The sequence below is a fragment of the Salmo salar genome, chromosome 09 (genome assembly GCF_965601325.2).
Source record: "Salmo salar chromosome 09, fSalSal1, whole genome shotgun sequence".
Lineage (NCBI taxonomy): Eukaryota > Metazoa > Chordata > Actinopteri > Salmoniformes > Salmonidae > Salmo > Salmo salar.
The window spans coordinates 87,319,435-87,344,489 of NC_138299.1; the positions used below are offsets into that span (position 1 = coordinate 87,319,435).

The 25,055-nt window shown below is 42.2% G+C and overlaps 1 protein-coding gene across 3 annotated transcripts in view; it reads right to left on the minus strand.

The window, feature by feature from the left end:
* slc7a2 (solute carrier family 7 member 2) overlaps window positions 1–25,055 on the minus strand; it is a 41,267-nt gene that overhangs the window by 4,281 nt on the left and 11,931 nt on the right. Inside the window, exons 1-8 of one of the 3 annotated variants that reach the window (XM_014212822.3) lie at window positions 17,510–17,830; window positions 14,480–14,863; window positions 14,186–14,341; window positions 12,602–12,767; window positions 10,153–10,289; window positions 9,752–9,974; window positions 7,445–7,584; window positions 4,496–4,598 (exon numbers count right to left, since the gene is read on the minus strand). In XM_014212822.3, coding sequence (XP_014068297.1) covers window positions 4,496–4,598; window positions 7,445–7,584; window positions 9,752–9,974; window positions 10,153–10,289; window positions 12,602–12,767; window positions 14,186–14,341; window positions 14,480–14,849 — 1,295 coding nt within the window. In that variant the 5' untranslated portion in view covers window positions 14,850–14,863; window positions 17,510–17,830. Of the gene's footprint in view, window positions 1–4,495; window positions 4,599–6,985; window positions 7,123–7,444; window positions 7,585–9,751; window positions 9,975–10,152; window positions 10,290–12,601; window positions 12,768–14,185; window positions 14,342–14,479; window positions 14,864–17,509; window positions 17,831–25,055 lie in introns of those variants that run through there. The other 2 variants (XM_014212823.3, XM_082956020.1) reach the window with 2 other exon arrangements.

The following is a 25,055-nucleotide window of genomic DNA, read 5'->3' on the forward strand; positions in this document are numbered from 1 at the left end:
CCAAAGTAAAAAAAAATGGCATTGTTTAGAAGGAGGAAAGGGGGATACCTAGTCAGTTGTACACCTGAATGCATTCCACTGAAATGTGCCTTCTGCATTTAACCTAACCCCTCTGAATCAGAGAGGTGCCAAGGGCTGCTTTAATCAACATCCACATAACAGTGCTTTGCTCAGGGGCAGAACAACTGTTTTTTATCTTGTCAGCTTGGGGATTCGATCCAGCAACCTTTCGGTTACTGGCCCAAAACTCCTACCTGCCAGGCTACCTGCCACCGAGCGCAAGGCCAAATTGAGTTTGTGCACACGCACAGTTCACAGTGGAGGCGTTCTATAATGGGAATATGCAAATACATGCTATAACGCGCTAATAGGATCTAGCTAGCTCGTTGCTTGGCTCTGCCCACCTCCTTGCTTGTTCTGCCCACCTCTTTGCTTGTTCTGCCCACTATGACTCCTTTTCTCCCACTGCAAACGTCAAAGATTAACTATCTTGGGTTAGTTATGAATGCACTATATCCCGAAAAGTATTTGTACACCTGTTTGTCGAACACCTAATTCCAAAATCATGGGCATTAATATGGAGTTGGTCCCCCCTTTGCTGCTATAACAGTCTCCGCTCTTCTGGATAGGCTTTCCACTAGATGTTGGAACATTGCTGCAGGGACTTGCTTCCATTCAGCCACGAGCATTAGTGAGGTCGGGCAATGATGTTGGGCAATTAGGCCTGGCTCGCAGTCGGCGTTCCAGTTCATCCCAAAGGTATTCAATGGAGTTGAGGTCAGGGCTCTGTGCAGGCCAGTCAAGTTCTTCCACACCAATCTCGACAAACCATTTCTGTATGGACCTCGCTTTGTGCACAGGGGCACTGTCATGCTGAAACAGGAAAGGGCCTTTCCCAAACTGTTGCCACAGAGTTGGAAGTACAGAATCGTCTAGAATGTCATTGTATGCTGTAGCATTAAGATTCCCGGAACTAAAGGGCCTAGCCAGAACCATGACAAACAGCCCTAGACCATTATTCCTCCTCCACCAAACATTACAGTTGGCACTATGCATTCGGGCAGGTAGCGTTCTCCTGGCATCCGCCAAACCAAGATTCGTCCATCGGACTGCCAGATGGTGAAGCGTGATTCAACACTTCAGAGAACATGTTTCCACTGCTCCAGAGTGCAATGGCTGCGAGCTTTACACCACTTCAGCCGACGCTTACCATTGCGAATGGTGATCTTAGGCTTGTGTGCTGCTGCTCAACCATGGAAACCCATTTCATGAAGCTCCCGACGAACAGTTATTGTGCTGAAGTTGCTTTCAGAGGCAGTTTGGAACTTGGTAGTGGGTGTTGCAACCGAGGACAGACGTTTTTTAAGCACAACACGCTTCAGCACTCGGTGGTCCTGTTCTGTGGCTTACCACTTAGCGACTGAGCGGTTGTTGCTCCTAAACGTTTCCACTTCACAAAACAGTTCTTATTTCATTAATGGTGGTCGGACCCATCTATGGGAAGCTAGACTTTGCCTTCAAAATAAAGTATGTCATTGATTGCAAATGAATACAAATAGTAGAATTATGCCATAATTGAATAGGTCATGCTAAACGAGGTTGGAATGTTGTTATATGAAATCAACAAAAGACAATAATTTGTTAATTTGACAAAAATCTGTTGAAATCACACTGGATGTATTAAACTTTATAATTGCATTGGGGACATACTTATTTCACTGTACAGCCTTACCTATAGATTGTTGATCAATGACATGGGGTATCAGTCTATTCAGTGACACCCAGAGAACATTAGCGTCGTAGCTCTTATTGCAGGACTCTGAAACAACTGTGAATTGAGCCACATGTATTGTCTATGTGTATTGAACAATATTCCAGAGGAAAAACAATACAACGTGGGTGTTTTGGAGTCTGATAACTCTGAGGAGGACGTTGGGAAAAAATATCTTGGGTATTGAGTGATACCCCATTTCATTGATCCCCAATCCTTAGGTAAAGCTGTACAGTGTAATATGAATGTCAATACACACAATGGGCTGACTGGGGAGGTGGTTTCACACAGTCACAGTCACGCGATAAGAGCTACAACGCTAATATTTGTATAAACTCTTCACAGTTGTGTTCTGTGGTAGTCACCAAGTAGACTGATAACCCATTTCATTGCTTCACATTCCAACCTTGTTTAACATTATCTAGTCTAAATATGGCTTGATTCCACCAATTGTAACCTTCTGCCTCACTTTCAAATAGTACTTTTATGTTGAAGGCGACCCGCAAATTCCACTGTTGTGCCTAATCCTTATTGTGGCTAGGTTCACAACACATAACCCGGTCCGGTCGAGCTTCACTAGCCAGATGAAGCTAGCTGGCTGCTAATAACGATAACTTTGGGCAACAGGGTTTAGTAGCTAAAGCTAGCTAGCTACCCTAGAAGTTGCGGTCGAACAAATGATGCTTTATTATTAACACGGTAGTGTAAACACATCGTTCGTGGCCGGTGTTTGCTTGTTTGCAGACTTTTTTTGTAGAGCTTTGACAGTTCTACTGATAGTAGTGGTGGCGCTTGGATTGCACGTGCAAATTCAGAACACATACATTTTATAATAGAACTGTGTTATTTGACGTGTCAAAATAAAACGTATTTAATGCGTCAAATAGTGTTATTTGACGTGTATCTTTTTTGATATGCAAAGACCCAAACGGGGCTCCATAGTGAAACACATTATGTTCATACAGGTGGGCATTGTTTGGTCCTCTTCACCCTGTGTCGCATGGTGGGCCCCTAGTCAACATCTGACAGATACTTGAGTGCATTGCTTCCTGAGTACATGCTGATATTTACTCAAACTTTCTAAACATACAAGATTCATCTGGCTTTGTCATAATTTGGATGTTTTTCCGAAATACTTCCCGAAAGAAATTTAGGCTATGTTGACCAAGAAACACGCTGTTCTGTTTCTGTTTGGAGTCAAAGGGTTATTTCCCTGGAAGATATTCATCTTAACTTCACAGCCTACAACTCTAAACAGGATGGTGTGTTTCTAGAATCTCGATTCGCATGCAACGAAAGGTTGAGTAAACAGCAGCGTGAACTCAAGAAGTCATTTCACTACTTCCACACAAAGGAAGCATTCAGACCGATTACATCATAGCTCTGATTCAATAACACAAGCTGCATATTACTCTAACAGGGTAATGATATTTGCTTTATTTTCCCCACAAGCACGGCTACCTACACTGCGGCTGTGTCAATTGTATCAAGTTCCTTCACCCCACTGAATCAAGCTGCCTCGCTATAGGTCTTAGGGTGGATTGATAATAATATAGTTATTTAGCATTACCAGATGCTTTTATCGGAAGTGACTTTCAGTTACCACACATATTCAAGTCGTTCTTGAATTTCAATGGGATTTGGGCATGGCATTTTGAGAGAAAAAAAGATGTTCATTATTCTAGATGTTTATTTAAATGTATTTGGGTACATCTTCCCATTCTAAATCCACTAATATGGCAGCGTAATGACTTTAAATCATTTTTACCATTATGATAACATTGTGCCACCAGTTGGAGTAGTAACACCAGTGACGGTAACACCAATTACACATTTTAGGTAATTGAGGATTTTCTTAAATAGAGACCACATATGCTAAAATCTTAGGCCATTAACCTTTTAAAATAATTTCCTAAAGTGATATGGTTAATCATGTTGCTTACAATGTGATTGTCCTTCATTTAAATTGAGTAACACCAATTACACTTTTTATTTAGACACCAAAATATCAGTGGAATCCTAAAATGTATGACATACTAAAAGTGTTTGATTAGGTAATAATTTTCTTTAATATAGACCCTTCCACTGATAGCAATGTGCCACTGGAGAGAATGCTCAATGTCTGTTTATATCTTTGTAATGAGTGATTTTCAAGATGGTAACAACAATGACATTAAACTAAGAGACACATTATATTTGTAAAAAAAAAACATATATATATATATATATATATATTTGAATAGCCTTTGTTCTTATTGATCTATGCAATATAATACATACTTTTGTTTATTTTCTAGCATTCAAAATGTTAGATAGAAATCTTTAAATCCCCAAAACACTCATTACTACTGGGACAAGCCAATTTGCTTGCCCTTAGTACTTTAAACAATGCATTAAGGTAACATTTTGAATGACTTGCATTGTGTTTCATAATTAATAAACAGTTCAATATAGACAAAAACATGTATAATGTGCAACTATTTGTAAAACTGTGCAACTATGGTTGCAAAGCCGAAAGACGCTAATGCCAATGCAATTCAAGAATGACCTATTTAGTATATCTGGCCTTTGTAGGAATCACACCCACGAAGCTGGTGTTTCCAGCACCATGCTCCCACCAACTAAGCCACTGGAGAACATCCGTTTTTAATTAGATAGAAATTAAACATAATAGTTAGGTTAATAGCTGCAGCAGCCCTGGGGATGTGTCCAACCATCACTCACCTGAGAATGAGAACACAAGCAGCAACAAGGGAGTAGGCTAGGAGGGTTCCAATAGACATCATGTCTACTAAGGCTTTTAGGTCAAACAGGAAAGCCATGATCGCTGAGGAATGTGGATGAGACAGACACAAGTCAGATACAAATGTTCATTGTTCATACTTATTCATGACTAATAATGATTACATTAAGAGTTCAATGAACCAAAATACAACACAACCACAACCCCACTCATTACATCCTTATACAGCATATTACAGAGAATTAGACAGTCATTAATAAAGCAGGTTTCTAATCTATTATCCCAACCAACAGTAGAAAGTGTTTTGGTGATGCACCATACAGTCCATGATTGCTATTACAGACAGTCACAGACACAGGTGTTTAGGTGCCTTCAACTAAAAACTCTCTCAGGGTTCAAATGAAAACTAAGACTGGATCCCAAACGGCAACCTAGTCTGGGGAGTTGGTGTGAGGTGGTCTGGGGAGTTGGTGTGAGATGGTCTGGGGAGTTGGTGTGAGATGGTCTGGGGAGTTGGTGTGAGATGGTCTGGGGAGTTGGTGTGAGATAGTCTGGGGAGTTAGTGGGGAGTTGGTGTGAGGTAGTCTGGGGAGTTGGTGTGAGGTAGTCTGGGGAGTTGGTGTGAGATAGTCTGGGGAGTTGGTGTGAGATAGTCTGGGGAGTTGGTGTGAGGTAGTCTGGGGAGTTGGTGTGAGATAGTCTGGGGAGTTGGTGTGAGATAGTCTGGGGAGTTGGTGTGAGATAGTCTGGGGAGTTGGTGTGAGATAGTCTGGGGAGTTGGTGTGAGATAGTCTGGGGAGTTGGTGTGAGATAGTCTGGGGAGTTGGCTCAGCTCCCTCTCTTGTATCTCAGCACCTGACCACAGTAAGGGACTGATCACCTCTGCATGGTTCAAACATAGACCAGCGGTATGTCAGGAGACGCTGCTCACAACAAACCCCAACCCCTACCATCCCTCTACCAGGCACTGTGTATTCTACTGGGTCTACCCGCTGGTACCAGCTGCTCTCTGTGCCCGGCCCAAGCCCCACTCCCACCTTAACATGTCCTTAGCACCCTTTGTAAAATAGTTATTCTGACCTCAATGGGACTTCCTGGATGAATAAAGATTTCATAATAAATATAGAAAAAACACCTGCTGGCATCAAAGTCCCTCAACCCTGCACACTGCAGTCAGCCATCTCACTGGGAGAAACCCTGCAGACAGCACTATATGCCTTAACCTTATAGCCTGATAACCTGATACACTTATAGCCTGATAACCTTATAGCCTGATAACCTTATAGACTGATAACCTGATAACCTTATAGCCTTAGCCCTAGTCTCAGTGAGCAGAGTAGAGACACACACCCATGGACTATACTGAACCTGGAGAAGCTTTCATCTATCAAATGGGTCTGCTGACTGCAGGGCTACAGCACGACTTTGGTCCTCTATAGATCTGATGACTGCAGAGTTACAGCATGACTTTGGTCCTCTATAGGTCTGCTGACTGCAGGGTTACAGCACTATTCTGGTCCTCTGTAGGTCTGCTGACTGCAGGACTACAGCACGACTCTGGTCCTCTATAGGTCTGCTGACTGCAGGGTTACAGCACTATTCTGGTCCTCTATAGGTCTGCTGACTGCAGGGTTACAGCACGACTCTGGTCCTCTATAGGTCTGCTGACTGCAGGGTTACAGCACTATTCTGGTCCTCTATAGGTCTGCTGACTGCAGGGTTACAGCACTATTCTGGTCCTCTATAGGTCTGCTGACTGCAGGGTTACAGCACTATTCTGGTCCTCTATAGGTCTGCTGACTGCAGGGTTACAGCACTATTCTGGTCCTCTATAGGTCTGCTGACTGCAGGGTTACAGCACTATTCTGGTCCTCTATAGGTCTGCTGACTGCAGGGTTACAGCACTATTCTGGTCCTCTATAGGTCTGCTGACTGCAGGGTTACAGCACGACTCTGGTCCTCTATAGGTCTGCTGACTGCAGGGTTACAGCACTATTCTGGTCCTCTATAGGTCTGCTGACTGCAGGGTTACAGCATGACTCTGGTCCTCTATAGGTCTGCTGACTGCAGGGTTACAGCACGACTCTGGTCCTCTAGGGTTGGATTTTGTCTGTCTTCTGATCAGAGATTGATAGGCCTGGTTGGGTAACCCACTGTGTGGCTTCTCTGATAAATGAATTGATCAGTTAGGAGCAACAGAAGGCTTCAAAAGCGTAGAGGACTGGAGCTGTGTACCCCAGCTCTACTGACAATTAGGCCTACTTCTATGCCTAACTGAATGGATGGGGCAAGTCCATCAAGAGAGTTTGATTGATGTGAAAGGAATTTTCCATCATGCTTCCACCACCAGCAGCACATCATTGGCATGCATTCATCACCAGTGCAGAATCAGATGCACAATATTGACCCAACGATGACACAACGTAACCACAGCAGACGAGATGCCACACAAGGCCTCCTCAGGAGCTTACCCGCGGTAGTGCCCGCCGCCATGGTGGCAGCCACAGGCGACTGGCGCTTACTCACTTGGGAAAGAAATTTGAACAGTAAGCCATCTCGTGCCATGGCAAAGAGAATGCGGGGCAGAGGGAACATGGAGCCCAACAGGCTAAGGAGAGAGAGGGGTCAGGGTTCAAACACAAGACACTTTGAGAAGGAATGGACACCTGCACAACTGTGAAAGTCTACGTCTGTACCAAGCCCACAAAACTCTGACCAAATAGAATAGAAGCTTCAACAGATGTTTTGACCAATCATAATTAATGAAAACATGGGTTGGGGGGACATTTTGGTGAATATTGACAAAGTCACCGGACTTGTTACTCTCCTTTTGGGCAAGGATGATTTTATCTGCATAATTTCCTTTCACAGTTGATTGGTGGATACAGTTTCAGCAGCAGTGATGTCAAAGCACTTTCCCCAGCTCTCACCTGCAACTACACCGGAGCTCATTGTGGCAATAAGCGGGGTCTTCGTCTTAGGATTGATTCGGGCTAAGGCTTTGAAAAGCACCCCATCCTCTGCCATAGCATAGATTACACGTGGCATAGGGAAAATGGAACCCAGCAGACTGCATGGAACAGCAGAGACATGCACAAGGACCAACACGTTAGAAGCCCCCAACACACACAGACACTTACACAATACACACCCACACACTCACTGTACACACAGGAAAGTCATTTCACCAAAGCTAAAGAGCATAATCACAGAGACAGTGTATTTCTTGTCTTATGGCCCCATTCTTCCAACTGTTGCTGACAGCATCCCCACTATATCACCTTTCCTGAAGCTCTCTGAAGGTTATTGCAAATAGGATATTGCTCAGGTGTTATTTTGCAGCATTTAAAAGGCCTGAAGGAAGACCCAGAGGACCCAGAAGACCCAGAGGAGAGGAGAGTTATTGATATATTAATAGGCAATACGCTTAATGCCAACATGTATATCAGGGTTCCCCAATAGGATGGCCGGCAGGTTATTTTATTTGCCCCCTCACCCCCAAGTTTTCAGAGCAAAAACAATAAAAATTATTGTTGGTCATAAGACTATAAAATCACCAGGAAATCTGAAAAAAAAGATAGAAAATCTGTTCCCAATTATTCCCATGCATAAATAGAGAGGCATCTGTGATCGTATCCCAATGTAATCAATCAATATTTGAAATTATTCTGTTTTTGTCAAGTACTATACAGTGCATTCGGAAAGTATTCAGACCCCTTGACTTTTTCCACATGTTGTTACATTACAGCCTTATTCTAAAATGGATGAAATCGTTTTTCCCCCTCATCCATCTACACACAATACCCCATAATGACAAAGTGAAAACAGGTTTGTAGAATTTTTTGCAAGTGTATTAAAAATAAAAATCAGAGATACCTTATTTACATAAGTATTCAGATCCTTTGCTATGAGACTCAAAATTGATCTCAGGTGCATCCTGTTTCCATTGATCGTCCTTGAGATGTTCCAACAACTTGATTGGAGAACACCTGTGGTAAATTCAATTGATTGGACAGGATTTGGAAAGGCACACACCTGTCTATATAAGGTCCCACAGTTGACAGTGGATGTCAGAGCCAAAACCAAGCAATGAGGTCAAAGGAATTGTCCGTAGAGCTCCAAGACAGGATTGTGTTGAGGCACACATCTGGGGAAGGGTACTAAAAAATGTTTGCAGCATTGAAGGGCCCCAAGAACACACTGGCCTCCATCAATCTTAAATGGAAGAAGTTTCTAACCACCAAGACTCTTCCTAGAGCTGGCCGCCCAGCCAAACTGAGCAAGCAGGGGAGAAGGTCCTTGGTCCAAGAACCTGATGGTCACTCTGGCAGAGCTCCAGAGTTCCTCTGTGAAGATGGGAGAACCTTCCAGAAGGACAACCATCTCTACAGCACTCCATCAATCAGGCCTTTATAGTAGAGTGGCCAGACAGAAGCCACTCCTCAGTAAAAAGGCACATGACAGCCCGCTTGGAGTTTGCCAAAAGGCACCTAAATACTCTCATACCATGAGAAACAAGATTCTCTGGTCTGATAAAACCAAGATTAAACTCTTTGGCCTGAATGCCAAGCATCTCATCTGGAGGAAACCTGTGGTATTGTGTGTAGATTGATGAGAACATTTTAAAAAAATTAAAAAGTAGAATAAGGCTGTAACGTAACAAAATGTGGAAAAAGTGAAGTGGTCTGAATACTTTCTGAATGCACTGTATTGCGCAATAATTACTTAAGTAGAGTTGTCAGAGATTGATGTATTGATGTGATGTGTGAGTTACAGTATGAGTCTCTATAGTGGGAAGCTCAGGACCCAGGAAGGAACTCAGTGAACCAAATGATAAGACAGAAACAAGTCAAACAGCCAATATCATCAACCCAGAGATATAGCACATCAAGACAGGCAGTTCTCTCAAAACAATATGACTGCAGCTTGGCAAGTAGGACAATTAGCAATGAGAATCAATCCAACACATAGACAGTCATTGTAGATTTCACATTATTTTGGGTTGTCTTGATAATAATGCTCAATGTTATAGATTTGTTTGAACTCTTTAAAAAATATTTTTTCCCTAATGAAACCCAAAGAAATCTAGTTAAAACACTAAAACAATTAAAAACCTGTTATTCCATTTATTACTTTGTCTTTATTGAGTCTCATCACATTTGACCTAACGGAAAGCTACACGGTAAGCATCCTGTGAATAGCATCACATTCAAGCATGCATAGGAAATGTCCATTACCTGGTTGACAGGGCACACAGTGACCCCACAGCCACCAGATATTTAGCTGGGCCCCAGCCCACATACTCAAAGGCCATGGGCAAGGGGCTCTTCTCATCCAGTAGGTAGTAGGGCATCATGAGGGTGAGGGCAGCAGACACACCGAAGTACGCCAGAAAGCACACCGTCAGAGACACCACGATGCCGATGGGAATGGCTTTTTGAGGGTTCCTTACCTCCTCACCTGGCGTACACACGCATACACAGATACAGGTCAAATTCAGATTCAGATCCCCCAGTGGTTTAGGTTGACCTCTGGGATTATTTGACTCTGCAACCATGTACCTTGTTGACCCATGATAGTGCATGTTTTGAGATGGAATGATCTACATTGATGATGGGTATTGTCTTAAAAGACACACCTGTTGTTGCGATGCAGTCAAATCCGACAAAGGCATAGAAGCAGGTGGCAGCTCCAGCCAGGGTCCCACTGAAGCCAAATGGCATGAAACCCCCTGCACCATAATCACTGGTCACATTAGCAGTCACAGACAGGTTCCTGGAATACATAAGGGGGGTAAACAGAGGGGCATACTGAAACGTTACTGACACATTTCAGTGTTCATAATATTAGTAGTGGGACATATGGTGATTGATTGTAAGCATATTCAAGTATAGAATATTATCATGCATAAAAGGATGCGTGCCTACAGAAAGTATTCACACCCCTGGACTTTTTCCACATTTTGTTGTTACAGTCAGAATAAAAAATTGATTAAATTGAGATTTTTTGTTTCTGGCTTACCTCATAATGTCAGTGGAATTATATTTTCAAAATGTTTACAAAATCTGAAATGTCTTGTCAATAAGTATTCAACCCCTTTGTTATGGCAAGCCTAAATAAGTTCAGGAGTAAACGTGCTGAACAAGTCGCATAATATCTTGCATGGACTCTGTGTGCAATAACAGTGTTTAACATGATGTTTGAATGACTACCTCATCTCTGTTCCCCACACATACAATTATCTGTAAGGTCCCCCAGTCAAGCAGTGAATTTCAAACAGATTCAACCACAAAGACCAGGGAAAGGGCACCTATTGGTAGAGGGGTCAAAATAAAATTTAAAAAAGCAGACATTGAATGTCCCTTTGAGAAAGGTGAAGTTATTAATTACACTTAGGATGGTGTATCAATACACCCAGTCACTACAAAGATAAAGGAGTCCTTCCTAACTCAGTTCTCAGAGAAGAAGGAAACCGCTCATGGATCTCACCATGAGGCCAATGGTGACTTTAAAACAGTTATAGAGTTTAATGGCTGTAATAGGAGAAAACTGAGGATGCATCAACAACATTGTAGTTACTCCACAATACTAACCTAAATGACAGAGTGAAAAGAAGGAAGCCTGTACAGAATATAAAAATTCCAAAACATACATCCTTTTTGCAACAAGGCACTAAAGTATCCCACTGAAGTTAAGCAGGGTTGGTCCTGGTCTGTCCCTGGGTGGGAGACCAGATTCTGCTGGAAGTGGTGTTGGAGGGCCAGTAGGAGGCACTCTTTCCTCTGGTCTAAAAAAATATCTCAATGCCCCAGGGCAGTGATTGGGGACATTGCCCTGTGTAGGGTGCTGTCTTTTGAATGGGACGTTAAACGGATGACCTGACTCTCTGTGGTCACTAAAGATCCCATGGCACTTATCGTAAGAGTAAGGCTGTTAACCCTGTCCTGGCTAAATTCACAATCTGGCCATCATACCATCATGGTCACCTAATCATCCCCAGCTTCCAATTGCCTCATTCGCATCCCCTCCTCTCCCCTGTAACTATTCCCCAGGTCGTTGCTGTAAATGAGAATGTGTTCTCAGTCAACTTACCTAGTAAAATAAGGGTTAAATATAAAAATATTTAAATAATTTAATACTGAATAATACTGAATACAAAGTGTTATGTTAGGGGCAAACCCAATACAACACATTACTGAGTGCCACTCTCCATATTTTCAAGCATAGTGGTAGCAGTATCATGTTATGGGTAATCTTTAAGGACTGGGGAGTTTTTAAAGATAAAAAAGAAATGGAATGGAGCTAAGCACAGGAACATCCTAGAGGAAAACCTGGTTCAGTCTGCTTTCCACCAGACACTGGGAGATGAATTCACCTTTCAGCAGGACAATAACCTAAAACACAAGACCAAATCTACACTGGAGTTGCTTACCAAGAAGACAGTGAATGTTCCTGAGTGGCCGAGTTACAGTTCGGATTTAAATCTGCTTGAAAATCTATGGCATAACCTGAAAATTGTTGTCTAGCAATGATCAACAACCAATTTGACAGAGCTTGAATAATTTTGGAAAAGAATAATGGGCAAATGTTGCACAATCCAGGTGTGGAAAGCTCTTAGAGATTTACCCAGAAAGAATCAGCCTGTAATCACTGCCAAAGGTGATTCTAACATGTATTGGCTCAGGGTGTTGAATACTTATCTAATCAATATATATTAGTGTTTTATTTGTCCTATTTTTTGTTATACAAATGTTAGAGTTTTGTCTTCCATTTTGTAGATCGTTGACACAAAATTACAATTAAATTCATTTTAATCCCACTTTGTAACACAACAAAATGTGGAAAAGTGAAGGGGTGTGAATACTGAAGGTACTGTACATACATATTGTATTTATTGAGATAGGACAGTGAAGAGGAGACAGGAAAGTAGGAGAGATTTTGAGTCATAAGAGCATGAATTGGACTCATGAACCTATGCTGACTCTGGTATACATGTGCCAGGGTCTGCAGCCAAACAGGCCACATTGATAAGAAATTTGTGAAACACTCAGTGTCCTCACAATAGCCAGGTCACCTCCAATCCTTACCGTTTAACAATGGTGACATTGATGAGAGTTTCTTCAGAGATTTTCCAGTTGAGTGGGTCTCCCTTCACGAAGCCGGAGACGATGACAAACAAGAGCACCAGCACGTTGACAGCAGTGAAGACCTTGTTCACCCAGGCTGACTCCTTCACTCCAAACGACAGGAGGCCTGAGTGAGGAAACAACAAAGAAGAATATAGAGTCCAACAAACTCCGCATCAGGGACTCAACTTACTAAATAAATACACAGTGTCATGTGCAGGGTTGGGGAGTAAATGATTACATGTAATCAGCTACATGTAATCGATTACAAAAAACCTGTAACTGTAATCAGTTACGTCACCAGCTAAAATATTGTAATCAGATCACAAATACTTTTGAAAACTAGATTACCACTTCTTTGATTACTTTTCAATTCAGCAAGGATGTTTGCGAAAAAATACATTGACAAGTTTAAGTTTGTTCCACCTGAGCGAGTCTGACCACAGATCAGAGACCACTATGACGACACACCAAATGTGTTTGATGGATAATTTTTGTCTTCTTCTAATGCTTCTTAAGGGGAAAGTAATCCAAAAGTAAATGAAAGTAATCACATTACATTACTGAGTTTGGGTAATCCAAAAGTAACGTTACTGATTACAATTTTGGACATGTAACTGTAACGGATTGCGTTTAGAAAGTAACCTACCCAACCCTGGGTTTGTGACATGAGTGTCCATGATATGTGAAGAATGTTACACACCTCCAGCCCATGTATTGAGTAAAGGTGAAATATTTATCTTACATCTTGTTAAATACCTACCAACTATGATCTGAGATGATGTTTTTAGTGTTACATTTCTGGTCATTTTGGCAGGTGATCCAAACCAAAAGGTCTATTATTATCATATCCTAACCCTAGGAAACTAACACCACTACTCCCAGTATCTAAGACCTTTAGAACAGCAAACATTGCATCGCTATGGAGGTTTGCCGGAGTAATCCAATCACTGCATTTGAGAATTTTTGGCTCAGCAGCAGTTAAAACACATGATGACTTTTAACAGTTTCTGATTGTTTCACAGAAAAGTCTTGTTGACATCTACACACAGTGTCCCTCTGAAAGTGGTGAACTCTCTAGCCATGTCAAGCTTCTGTGTAATGTGTAACAGTAGCTACAGAGGGCTTGTCAGTTCTCCTGAACAGAGAGGAGCACTGCCTGGGTAGCTCTGACACCGACACAAGGCAGACATTCAGGGAAAGAGGGCCTCTCCACCATGTGAGTACTACCACTCACCAAACAACGTTCTACCATTCCTTATTACATTGAAAATGTGGACCAAAAAATTGCTGCTTATACGAGTGCCCATTGATATGGAAAAAATACCCATTCCAATTTCTGTTGATATAAAGTTCTGACAGTCAGGGGATCAGATGTAGGGTGCGTCCCAAATGGCACCCTATTCCCTATATAGTGCACTACTTTTGACGAGGGCCCTATGGCCCTAAAGTAGTGCACTACAAAGAGAATAGGGTGCCATTTGGGACGCAACGGTAGAGTTCTAAACAGGAGCTCAGTTAGCCACAGTTGCTACAGTTCTTTACCTGACAGAAGTAGAATGAGACAGACTGCAAAGAAGTCTGGGTACTGAGCCAGGCCTGGAGAGTTCATGCTGAAGTAGGTCTTGCAGAACGTCTCAATGTGTCCTCCAATCAGCTCATCAAATGTCCCGCTCCAAGCCCTGGCCACACTGGAGGTGCCTGTGAGAGGGGAATATAGAGTAGAAATGTTCTACCTTTATGTTCCGTTAGCAGTCAAACTCAGCATAGTATCTGTTACTTCAAAATAAAAGTTCATGCGGGCAGTATAGTGTATTTAGACCGCTATAACAAACTTACCTATCACATAGGAGAGGATGAGGTTCCAGCCAGTGATGAAGGCCCACAGCTCTCCAACTGTTACATAGCTGTACAGGTAGGCTGAGCCAGTCTTGGGCACACGGGCTCCAAACTCAGCATAGCAGAGGCCCGCCATGACAGAGGCCAGGGCAGCAATGAGGAAGGAGACCACAATGCTGGGGCCTGAGTTTCCCTTGGCCACCTCTCCAGCCAGAACATAGACCCCGGCCCCCAGGGTGCTGCCCACGCCCAGAGCGATGAGGTCCACGGTACCCAGGCAGCGGCACAGCTTGGAATCCTCCAGACTGTTGAGATCCACCACCTTCCTCCTCACCAGGGAGCGGCCGAACGACAACACATGACCCATCATCCTGCCAGCAAGGACTGGGGAAGGGGAGAACATGGTTTAGTGTGTGTGTGTGTGGTTGTGTGTGGTTGTGTGTGGTTGTGTGTGTGTGTGTGTGTGTGTGTGTGTGTGTGTGTGTGTGAGACAGTGTATGTATGTGTGTAACTGTGTGGGTGTGTAACTTTGTGTGCGTGTGTGTATAGTGCAGCACACACTATACGGTTTGATACAGAACACAGGCAAAGCTGAGGAAATGCATTTTCTTTATTATAGTACGGGTGGAGATAGGGACATGTCTCATCAAAGCTACAACTCCGGGGGGGGGGGGGGATCAAGCCAGTTGAGTTAACACCATGGTTACTATTGACGTTCTTGCTGTATATATTTGGATAGGGGCTCATTTTAGCATTCAGGAGGCAAATCCATTGTGAAGCCTGAAGTCTTTCAGCAGGCCAGTTTGTTTTGGCACGGGGCTTCCTCTGAGTTTGAGCAGCCCTTTCTAAAAAGTCCCCTCATAAATCCTATAGAAGAGCAGCCCTTTCTTAAAAGTCCCCTCATGAATCCTAAAAAAACGCCTCAAGCTGCAATTACATAACCTGGAAAATAAAAACGAGTACCTGATTTTGCCAGCTGAAAGCCGTTAAGAGCAAACCATTGATTAACCATGTCATGTGTGTCAGAAGATGAGAGTATTGGCCAACACTTTGCTGTCACTATAGCAGATCCTCATTGTAACCTCATTATAACCCTTTGTCTGGGGGTACGGTGCATGCAGACCTATACTGGGGTCAGAAATGGCACCCTATTCCCTTTATAGTGCACTACTTTTGACCAGGGACCATCAAAGGTAGTGCACTATAGAGGGAATATGGTGTCATTTGGGACGTATACCTAAAGACTCAAATGGCTGAACAGGGGGCCTGAGGGCACTCATATGATATAATAGGGCCATTACTTTGGCTCTGGTTACTAATTGCTGTACCATACATCTATAAAGAGAAAATGCGGAAGTTCAAACGCATAGCCTCGCTGGGCTTTAATGCAACACTGTCTCTTTGTATTACTTTGATTGTTGGGGAGCTTCGCAACAAAATCTTTCAACAAATGTATTTATATGCAGGTTTTTCATTTGATGTATTTGTCTATGTCTAGGAAGTGGAAAGAAATAACTGTTTGTACCTACTGCTCTCTAATGAATAGTTTCAGCTTGTGACTGAAGTTCAATCTTCTTTTCAACCAGCACATTTAGCATCTGTGATTTTAAAGAACACTGACTACCATCTCACTGTGTTTTTAATGAACACTGACTACCATCTCACTGTGTTTTTAATGAAAACTGACTACCATCTCACTGTGTTTTTAATGAACACTGACTACCATCTCACTGTGTTTTTAATGATCACAGACTACCATCTCACTGTGTTTTTAATGAACACTGACTACCATCTCACTGTGTTTTTAATGAACACTGACTACCATCTCACTGTGTTTTTAATGAACACTGACTACCATCTCACTGTGTTTTTAATGAACACTGACTACCATCTCACTGTGTTTTTAATGAACACTGACTACCATCTCACTGTGTTTTTAATGATCACTGACTACCATCTCACTGTGTTTTTAATGATCACAGACTACCATCTCACTGTGTTTTTAATGAACACTGACTACCATCTCACTGTGTTTTTAATGAACACTGACTACCATCTCACTGTGTTTTTAATGAACACTGACTACCATCTCACTGTGTTTTTAATGAACACTGACTACCATCTCACTGTGTTTTTAATGAACACTGACTACCATCTCACTGTGTTTTTAATGATCACAGACTACCATCTCACTGTGTTTTTAATGAACACTGACTACCATCTCGCTGTGTTTTTAATGAACACTGACTACCATCTCACTGTGTTTTTAATGAACACTGACTACCATCTCACTGTGTTTTTAATGATCACAGACTACCATCTCACTGTGTTTTTAATGATCACTGACTACCATCTCACTGTGTTTTTAATGATCACAGACTACCATCTCACTGTGTTTTTAATGAACACTGACTACCATCTCACTGTGTTTTTAATGAACACTGACTACCATCTCACTGTGTTTTTAATGATCACAGACTACCATCTCACTGTGTTTTTAATGAACACTGACTACCATCTCACTGTGTTTTTAATGATCACAGTCTACCATCTCACTGTGTTTTTAATGAACACTGACTACCATCTCACTGTGTTTTTAATGATCACAGACTACCATCTCACTGTGTTTTTAATGAACACTGACTACCATCTCACTGTGTTTTTAATGATCACAGTCTACCATCTCACTGTGTTTTTAATGATCACAGACTACCATCTCCCTTTGATAGAGGCTGCCATGTATTGCTAATACTTTATGTACTACCGTTATAAAAGCTGACATTGTAAGTAGTTATTACAACGTTTTAAGCAGTTATTACAACTTGTTAAGCAGTTATTACAACTTATTAAGCAGTTATTACAACTTGTTAAGCAGTTATTACAACTATGAGCTAACATTACAAGGCATACACGTATAATATCAAGTAGGCACAGAAGTCAATAAGTAGAATCAATAGATGGATATAGAGATAGATAGAATGCATGTTATGTCTAGAAGTATATGCAGACTCCTCATAACACACCACCTACCTGTCAAGAAGACAAAGACGAATCTATGGTATTCAAGTTTCAACTTTGTTAAATATGAAGACACTCAAAGGTCCTGTGCACCTCACGTGGACCGGACAGAAAACTTCCCTAGATTCTTCTCCAACAGGAAGTCACAGGGAAGCAGGCCACACAGGGAACGCATGGACTACAGACATAGACCAGGCTCTATGTAAAGTTCACTACCTCTGTCTGTTCACAGCTCATGTTCTCTGATATGTAAACCAGTGTAGAGTACTAGGCTATTTTTACTCCTCCCCTCGCTCCATCCCCAAAATATCTTTCTTCATAAGCTCTTCCTCTGCCATGCCCCTGGCCCAAGCTACTGAACCATCACCACTACGGTACAGTGACCCCCCCCCCCCCCCCCCCCCCCCCCCCCCGGGGAGGGAGGGAACAGGGGAGGAGGAAGGGGTGGGTAATAGGGTAATGAGGGAGAGAGAGGGTATCTGGTCCACGATTGTGTTCAGAGGGAGGCAATAATGTACCACAATAAGTCCAGATCTTCAGGTCAACAGCCCACAGACCATGAGAGGGGGAGGGAGGGAGGGAGGGAGGGAGGGGGAGGGAGGGAGGGAGGGAGGGAGGGAGGGAGGGAGGGAGGGAGGGAGGGAGGGAGGAGAGGGGGAGGGAGGGAGGGAGGGAGGGAGAGAGGGAGGGAGGGAGGGAGGGAGGGGGGGAGGGGGGAGAGGGGGAGGGGGAGAGGGGGAGGGAGGGAGGGAGGGAGGGAGGGAGGGAGGGAGGGAGGGAGGGAGGGAGGGAGGGAGGGAGGGAGGGAGGGGGGAGAGGGGGAGCAGGCATCTTTCTCTCTCCCCTTTTTTACTTAAAAAATGTTATTTCTAATGCACACACATGCCAGACAGAACCCAGCTGCCTGGGTACTTACTGACCACTGATAAATGGTTAGGCATCTAACGTTGACAAACATTGAAACAGACACATCTGTTTGCTCAGTGCAGCCTAGGGGAGTGCTGCTAAAAGCATGGGTGCTGATTGGTCAATGGGGTGGAGGAGCTGCTAGTGCCAGAGGTATAGAGTCCTTTTAATGGAAGACAGTTGCACAATGTTCCCTTCGCAACTAGAGTCAAAGCTATCAAAGTATTGAATCAATACTATCATAGAGATCCGTTTACATAGTGTACTGTAAAATACAAAAAGCCCAAAACACATTCATATACTTGATTTATAGTTGAAAATATCACATATTTGCTGTCAAGTCAAACATTCTTTATATTTTCTAAGTTAACCATTTTTTAATGGTTGCAATTTGCATGTGAATTTCAAATGTGGTGCATCACCAGCGGAACCCAGCAGCAGACTGTAGTGGGAAGGTCACCGCTTACAGCCCAGAGAGATTCTCTCTCTCTCAGTTTGACTCTATGACTCCAACCATTCAGGCACTACTCTCTCAGTTTGACTCTATGACTCCAACCATTCAGGCACTACTCTCTCAGTTTGACTCTATGACTCCAACCATTCAGGCACTACTCTCTCAGTTTGACTCTATGACTCCAACCATTCAGGCACTACTCTCTCAGTTTGACTCTATGACTCCAACCATTCAGGCACTACTCTCTCAGTTTGACTCTATGACTCCAACCATTCAGACACTACTCTAACTGCTATAACCAATCACTCTCAGAAGAACCGAACAAAGGCCCGAATCAAGACACACACCATTGCCTTTCAGTGTTTCCAAACAAAAAAATACCAGTTTTACCAAGTTGTTATTCTTGAACCCACGTAAAAATAATGAAAGATGTTGAATGCATTATAAGAGCACATTCTATAGAGAATGGAGGTGGAAGAATAGGCTACTCCTGACCCCTATAAGTTAACACACAGTCATTTGGGGTCACATCCATGGTTCACATTCATCTGTAATGCTCTTTAGACATGATACAAGACTGTTCTATGTCATTATGTCCAGCAATAGTTTTAATGCAACCAATGTTACCATGGCACAGATGGAAAGAACAAAGTGGGTCACTCCCCCGGTTTATATGTTGACACAGACTAATTGTGTAAAGCCTATTGAATACATTTGTCCGTGGACGATAACTGATTGACCCAGCTACACAACCGTGGACATGGTCAACAGAATGAAGACTGTTTGTCGTGTAGGCACTGGGCAGCTCGCTCCACTTAACAGTGCTGTCACCAGGAAATGTTGGAGTGAATGATTAGTGATGATAAGATAGGGAACGGCTCCGAGTAGAAGCATTAAGCATTGGGATACACCAATAGCACCAAAATAGATTATCGTATGGTCCAATGACAGCACTACACAGAGGCAAGCACTGACATGTAGCCTATACACTGTCCATCAACGTTTTCTTTCAGATTAGTCCACTGTTGATACAGTTTCCAAAATGTTTTGCATGTCAGAAGTCATGTTTTCAAGATATTGGACTTTCAAGAAGCACAGTGTCACATGCCACATCATCATGAGGATGCACATTTTTGAGTTGATTTTCCCTTTAAAAAAATCTAAAGGATTAAAGTGCCTCAAATGGACAAATAAGAGATGGGCGAGTAGGTAAAGGGCACAATTGTTTACCGCTGGTCTGAAGTTTTTGGAAGCCTGATGAGAACAGCTAGACGACAGGTTAAGGCTGTTAAAACGACACGTCAGAGCATCACACATACAACAGGAGTCCTACGTCGTACCCTTTAATAGAACAGTCTTTCTGTAAATGGAATAGCCAGATTAGAGGTCTAGACTTGAATCAGCTTTTTCTGCACTTGTATTTAAAAATGTTTTACATCCAGACAGATTAGTTCCAAGACCTTGTTCAGCCTCACCAAAGAGATTGAGCAAAATAAGGGCCCTTTCTAACATCAACTTTAAATTGCGAGTCAAGACTCATTCTCAAAGGATTTTCAACATTGAAAAAAAATAAATGAGTAAATGGGCTATGCATGCAAAATAATATAATTAAAGATTTAGGCTGTCATCGAGGTGATATACAGTGGGGGGAAAAAGTATTTGATCCCCTGCTGATTTTGTACTTTTGCCCACTTACAAAAAAATGATCAGTCTATACTTTTAATGGTAGGTTTATTTGAACAGTGAGAGACAGAATAACAACAAAAAATCCAGAAAAATGCATGTCAAAAATGTTATAAAAGGATTTGCATTTTAATGAGGGAAATAAGTATTTGACCCCTCTGCAAAACATGACTTAGTACTTGGTGGCAAAACCCTTGTTGGCAATCACAGAGGTCAGACGTTTCTTGTAGTTAGCCACCAGGTTTGCACACATCTCAGGAGGGATTTTGTCCCACTCCTCTTTGCAGATTTTCTCAGAGTCATTAAGGTTTCGAGGCTGATGTTTGGCAACTCGAACCTTCAGCTCCCTCCACAGATTTTCTATGGGATTAAGGTCTGGAGACTGGCTAGGCCACTCCAGGACCTTAATGTGCTTCTTCTTGAGCCACTCCTTTGTTGCCTTGGCCGTGTGTTTTGGGTCATTGTCATGCTGGAATACCCATCCACGACCCATTTTCAATGAGCCTGGCTGAGGGAAGGATGTTCTCACCCAAGATTTGACGGTACATGGCCCCGTCAATCGTCCCTTTGATGCAGTGAAGTTGTCCTGTCCCCTTAGCAGAGAAACACCCCCAAAGCATTATGTTTCCACCTCCATGTTTGACGGTGGAGATGGTGTTCTTGGGGTCATAGGCAGCATTCCTCCTCCTCCAAACACGGCGAGTTGAGTTGATGCCAAAGAGCTCCATTTTGGTCTCATCTGACCACAACACTTTCACCAGTTGTCCTCTGAATCATTCAGATGTTCATTGGAAAACTTCAGACGGGCATGTATATGTATTCTTGAGCAGGGGGACCTTGCGGGCGCTGCAGGATTTCAGTCCTTCACGGCGTAGTGTGTTACCAATTGTTTTCTTGGTGACTATGGTCCCAGCTGCCTTGAGATCATTGACAAGATCCTCCTGTGTAGTTCTGGGCTGATTCCTCACCGTTCTCATGATCATTGCAACCCCACGAGGTGAGATCTTGCATGGAGCCCCAGGCCGAGGGATATTGACAGTTCTTTTGTGTTTCTTCCATTTGCGAATAATCACACCAAATGTTGTCACCTTCTCACCAAGCTGCTTGGCGATGGTCTTGTAGCCCATTCCAGCCTTGTGTAGGTCTACAATCTTGTCCCTGACATCCTTGGAGAGCTCTTTGGTCTTGGCCATGGTGGAGAGTTTGGAATCTGAATGATTGATTGCTTCTGTGGACAGGTGTCTTTTTTACAGTTAACAAGCTGCGGTTAGGAGCACTCCCTTTAACAGTGTGCTCCTAATCTCAGCTCGTTACCTGTATAAAAGACACCTGGGAGCCAGAAATCTTTCTGATTGAGAGGGGGTCAAATACTTATTTCCCTCATTAAAATGCAAATCAATTTATAACATTTTAGACATGCGTTTTTCTGGATTTTTTTGTTGTTATTCTGTCTCTCACTGTTCAAATAAACCTACCATTAAAATTATAGACTGATCCTTTCTTTATCAGTGGGCAAACGTACAAAATCAGCAGGGGATCAAATACTTTTTTCCCCCACTGTAGGCCTAACTGATGTAGGTAGATGGTAGGCCTGTCATCCAGGTGATATAGACCTAACTGATGTAGGTAGATGGTAGGCCTGTCATTCATCAGATACCCCATTGCCTCTGCTACAATTCTTAGAAAAAAAGTAAACAGCAACAACACAAATCCTCTTTATATTGCTTTTTAAGAACTGTCTAGGCAATAACCCCAAAGGCCTAGAGACATCACCTGTGTACACACTTTTAGTTCCCCTTAATGCTGCCTTTATTAGACAGCAGGACACTGCATTGTTTTTGGCCGTCATACAGTACAGTGTCTATTGATGAGAATCTCCCCAAGGTCATTTATTTTGTATTATATTGCAGTTTAGAAAGAACCGCCCCCCACTATTTAGAAATATTACGGTTTAGAAAGAATGACCCCCTCTGAAGGAGCGTGTTGATACTAAAGCACTCACCATCACGTACTTCCAGTTCCAGCATGTTTCCCTTTTCCCATAATATTCATTGCCAAAAAGGATTTGAAAACAAGGTATAAAAATAGCCACATAAACATCCAGATTTAGAAAGCATCTATCAGATCCTCATAAAAGCTAAGCCATGAGGTTGAAGGGTACGCATTCATAGCAGGCTATCTTTGTTGATTTGTGTTTGCATAAGACTATAAAAAGAAGATACTTCAATGAATGACACAACTGGGAATATTTGATATGCCAATACAGAGAACATGCAGTGGGATATCTGTGAGGTTTTAATGAGTTATTAAGTCACCTCATCAAACCATTTCTGATCACTCTGTTGGTGCAAATCTTGCAAAAAAGGGTTTTGCTAAACAATCTGTTGTCAGAGCAGGCAAACATCTTTACAGCAAGTTGGCAAAAGCAGTACACCATTATCTCCGCTAATTCCTCATTTCAACATTATTCAGGTACTAAACAGAATACATAGTAACTGCTACAGTAGTGGTAGTCTCCAAAAGCTAATAGTTTGTATGGCTCAAAAATATATTTTGATATACTGTAGTGATTGTGACCTCATTGACATGCTCCAGAGAGTCCCCAAAATAATGAATTACAAAGTAATACTGCTTCATTTCCCTGACCGCCTTGTTGACTATAAACACTACAAAATATGATTTTGCAATGAGAAAACATTTCTGATAGTTCAGTAAATATTTAACCACTGTCCAGATAAGAAATATGTTTCATAAGAATATTCAGTCCACTGGGAAACTAGTGAGATGCACTCAGGATGCACTCAGGAAGCTGTTCTTCTGGCTTTATCACACAATAAATGCTAATGAATGCTGTATAAAAATTAGAACAGGTTTGTGCCTATTTATTAAAAGACAGACACTAAAATTAATTCCTTTACTACCTGATCTAAACGCTATAAAATAATTTCACACAAATATATTTTACAATTTACCGAGCTAGTCTAATGACACACTGTAAAACCCCTGTAAGTCCCAGGTTGGTTGTTTTACAGGTTGGTTGTCTTACAGGTTGGTTGTTTTACAGGTTGGTTGTTTTACAGGTTGGTTGTCTTACAGGTTGGTTGTTTTACAGGTTGGTAGTTTTACAGGTTGGTAGTTTTACAGGTTGGTAGTTTTACAGGTTGGTTGTCTTACAGGTTGGTTGTCTTACAGGTTGGTTGTCTTACAGGTTGGTTGTCTTACAGGTTGGTTGTTTTACAGGTTGGTAGTTTTACAGGTTGGTAGTTTTACAGGTTGGTTGTCTTACAGGTTGGTTGTCTTACAGGTTGGTAGTTTTACAGGTTGGTTGTTTTACAGGTTGGTAGTTTTACAGGTTGGTTGTTTTACAGGTTGGTTGTCTTACAGGTTGGTTGTCTTACAGGTTGGTTGTCTTACAGGTTGGTTGTTTTACAGGTTGGTTGTCTTACAGGTTGGTAGTTTTACAGGTTGGTTGTTTTACAGGTTGGTTGTTTTACAGGTTGGTTGTCTTACAGGTTGGTAGTCTTACAGGTTGGTTGTTTTACAGGTTGGTAGTTTTACAGGTTGGTAGTTTTACAGGTTGGTAGTTTTACAGGTTGGTTGTCTTACAGGTTGGTTGTCTTACAGGTTGGTTGTCTTACAGGTTGGTAGTTTTACAGGTTGGTTGTTTTACAGGTTGGTTGTCTTACAGGTTGGTTGTCTTACAGGTTGGTAGTTTTACAGGTTGGTTGTTTTACAGGTTGGTTGTTTTACAGGTTGGTTGTCTTACAGGTTGGTTGTCTTACAGGTTGGTAGTTTTACAGGTTGGTAGTTTTACAGGTTGGTTGTTTTACAGGTTGGTTGTCTTACAGGTTGGTAGTTTTACAGGTTGGTAGTTTTACAGGTTGGTTGTTTTACAGGTTGGTTGTCTTACAGGTTGGTAGTTTTACAGGTTGGTTGTTTTACAGGTTGGTTGTCTTACAGGTTGGTTGTCTTACAGGTTGGTAGTTTTACAGGTTGGTTGTTTTACAGGTTGGTTGTTTTACAGGTTGGTTGTCTTCCAGGTTGGTTGTCTTACAGGTTGGTAGTTTTACAGGTTGGTTGTCTTACAGGTTGGTTGTCAAAGTGCTTATTAATCCCAATCACAGATTTACACTAATCCCCACACACCCACACACACACACACACACACACACACACACACACACACTAAACCATGTTCTCCCCTGCTGCTGCTACCAGACTCTTATTATGATTTCTAAATACTGCACATTTAAACACTTGCCTCCCAATCCCCCCTTTCCAAAACACGTGTAAATATTGGACTATAAATTGTGCCTCCTGTATTATATTTATCCTAAAAATGTTGTTATATTCTACTGAGAAATGTACCTTATGTTTGTCTTCTTATCTTTTATTATTTCTTATTGTTGTTGCATTGTCGAGAAGGATGATGGTTGTCACAGAATGTGGGGTTGGTTTTTACTATCAACTATTATAACCATATTGTTCCGGGACATTGCCACTTCCACTATACAA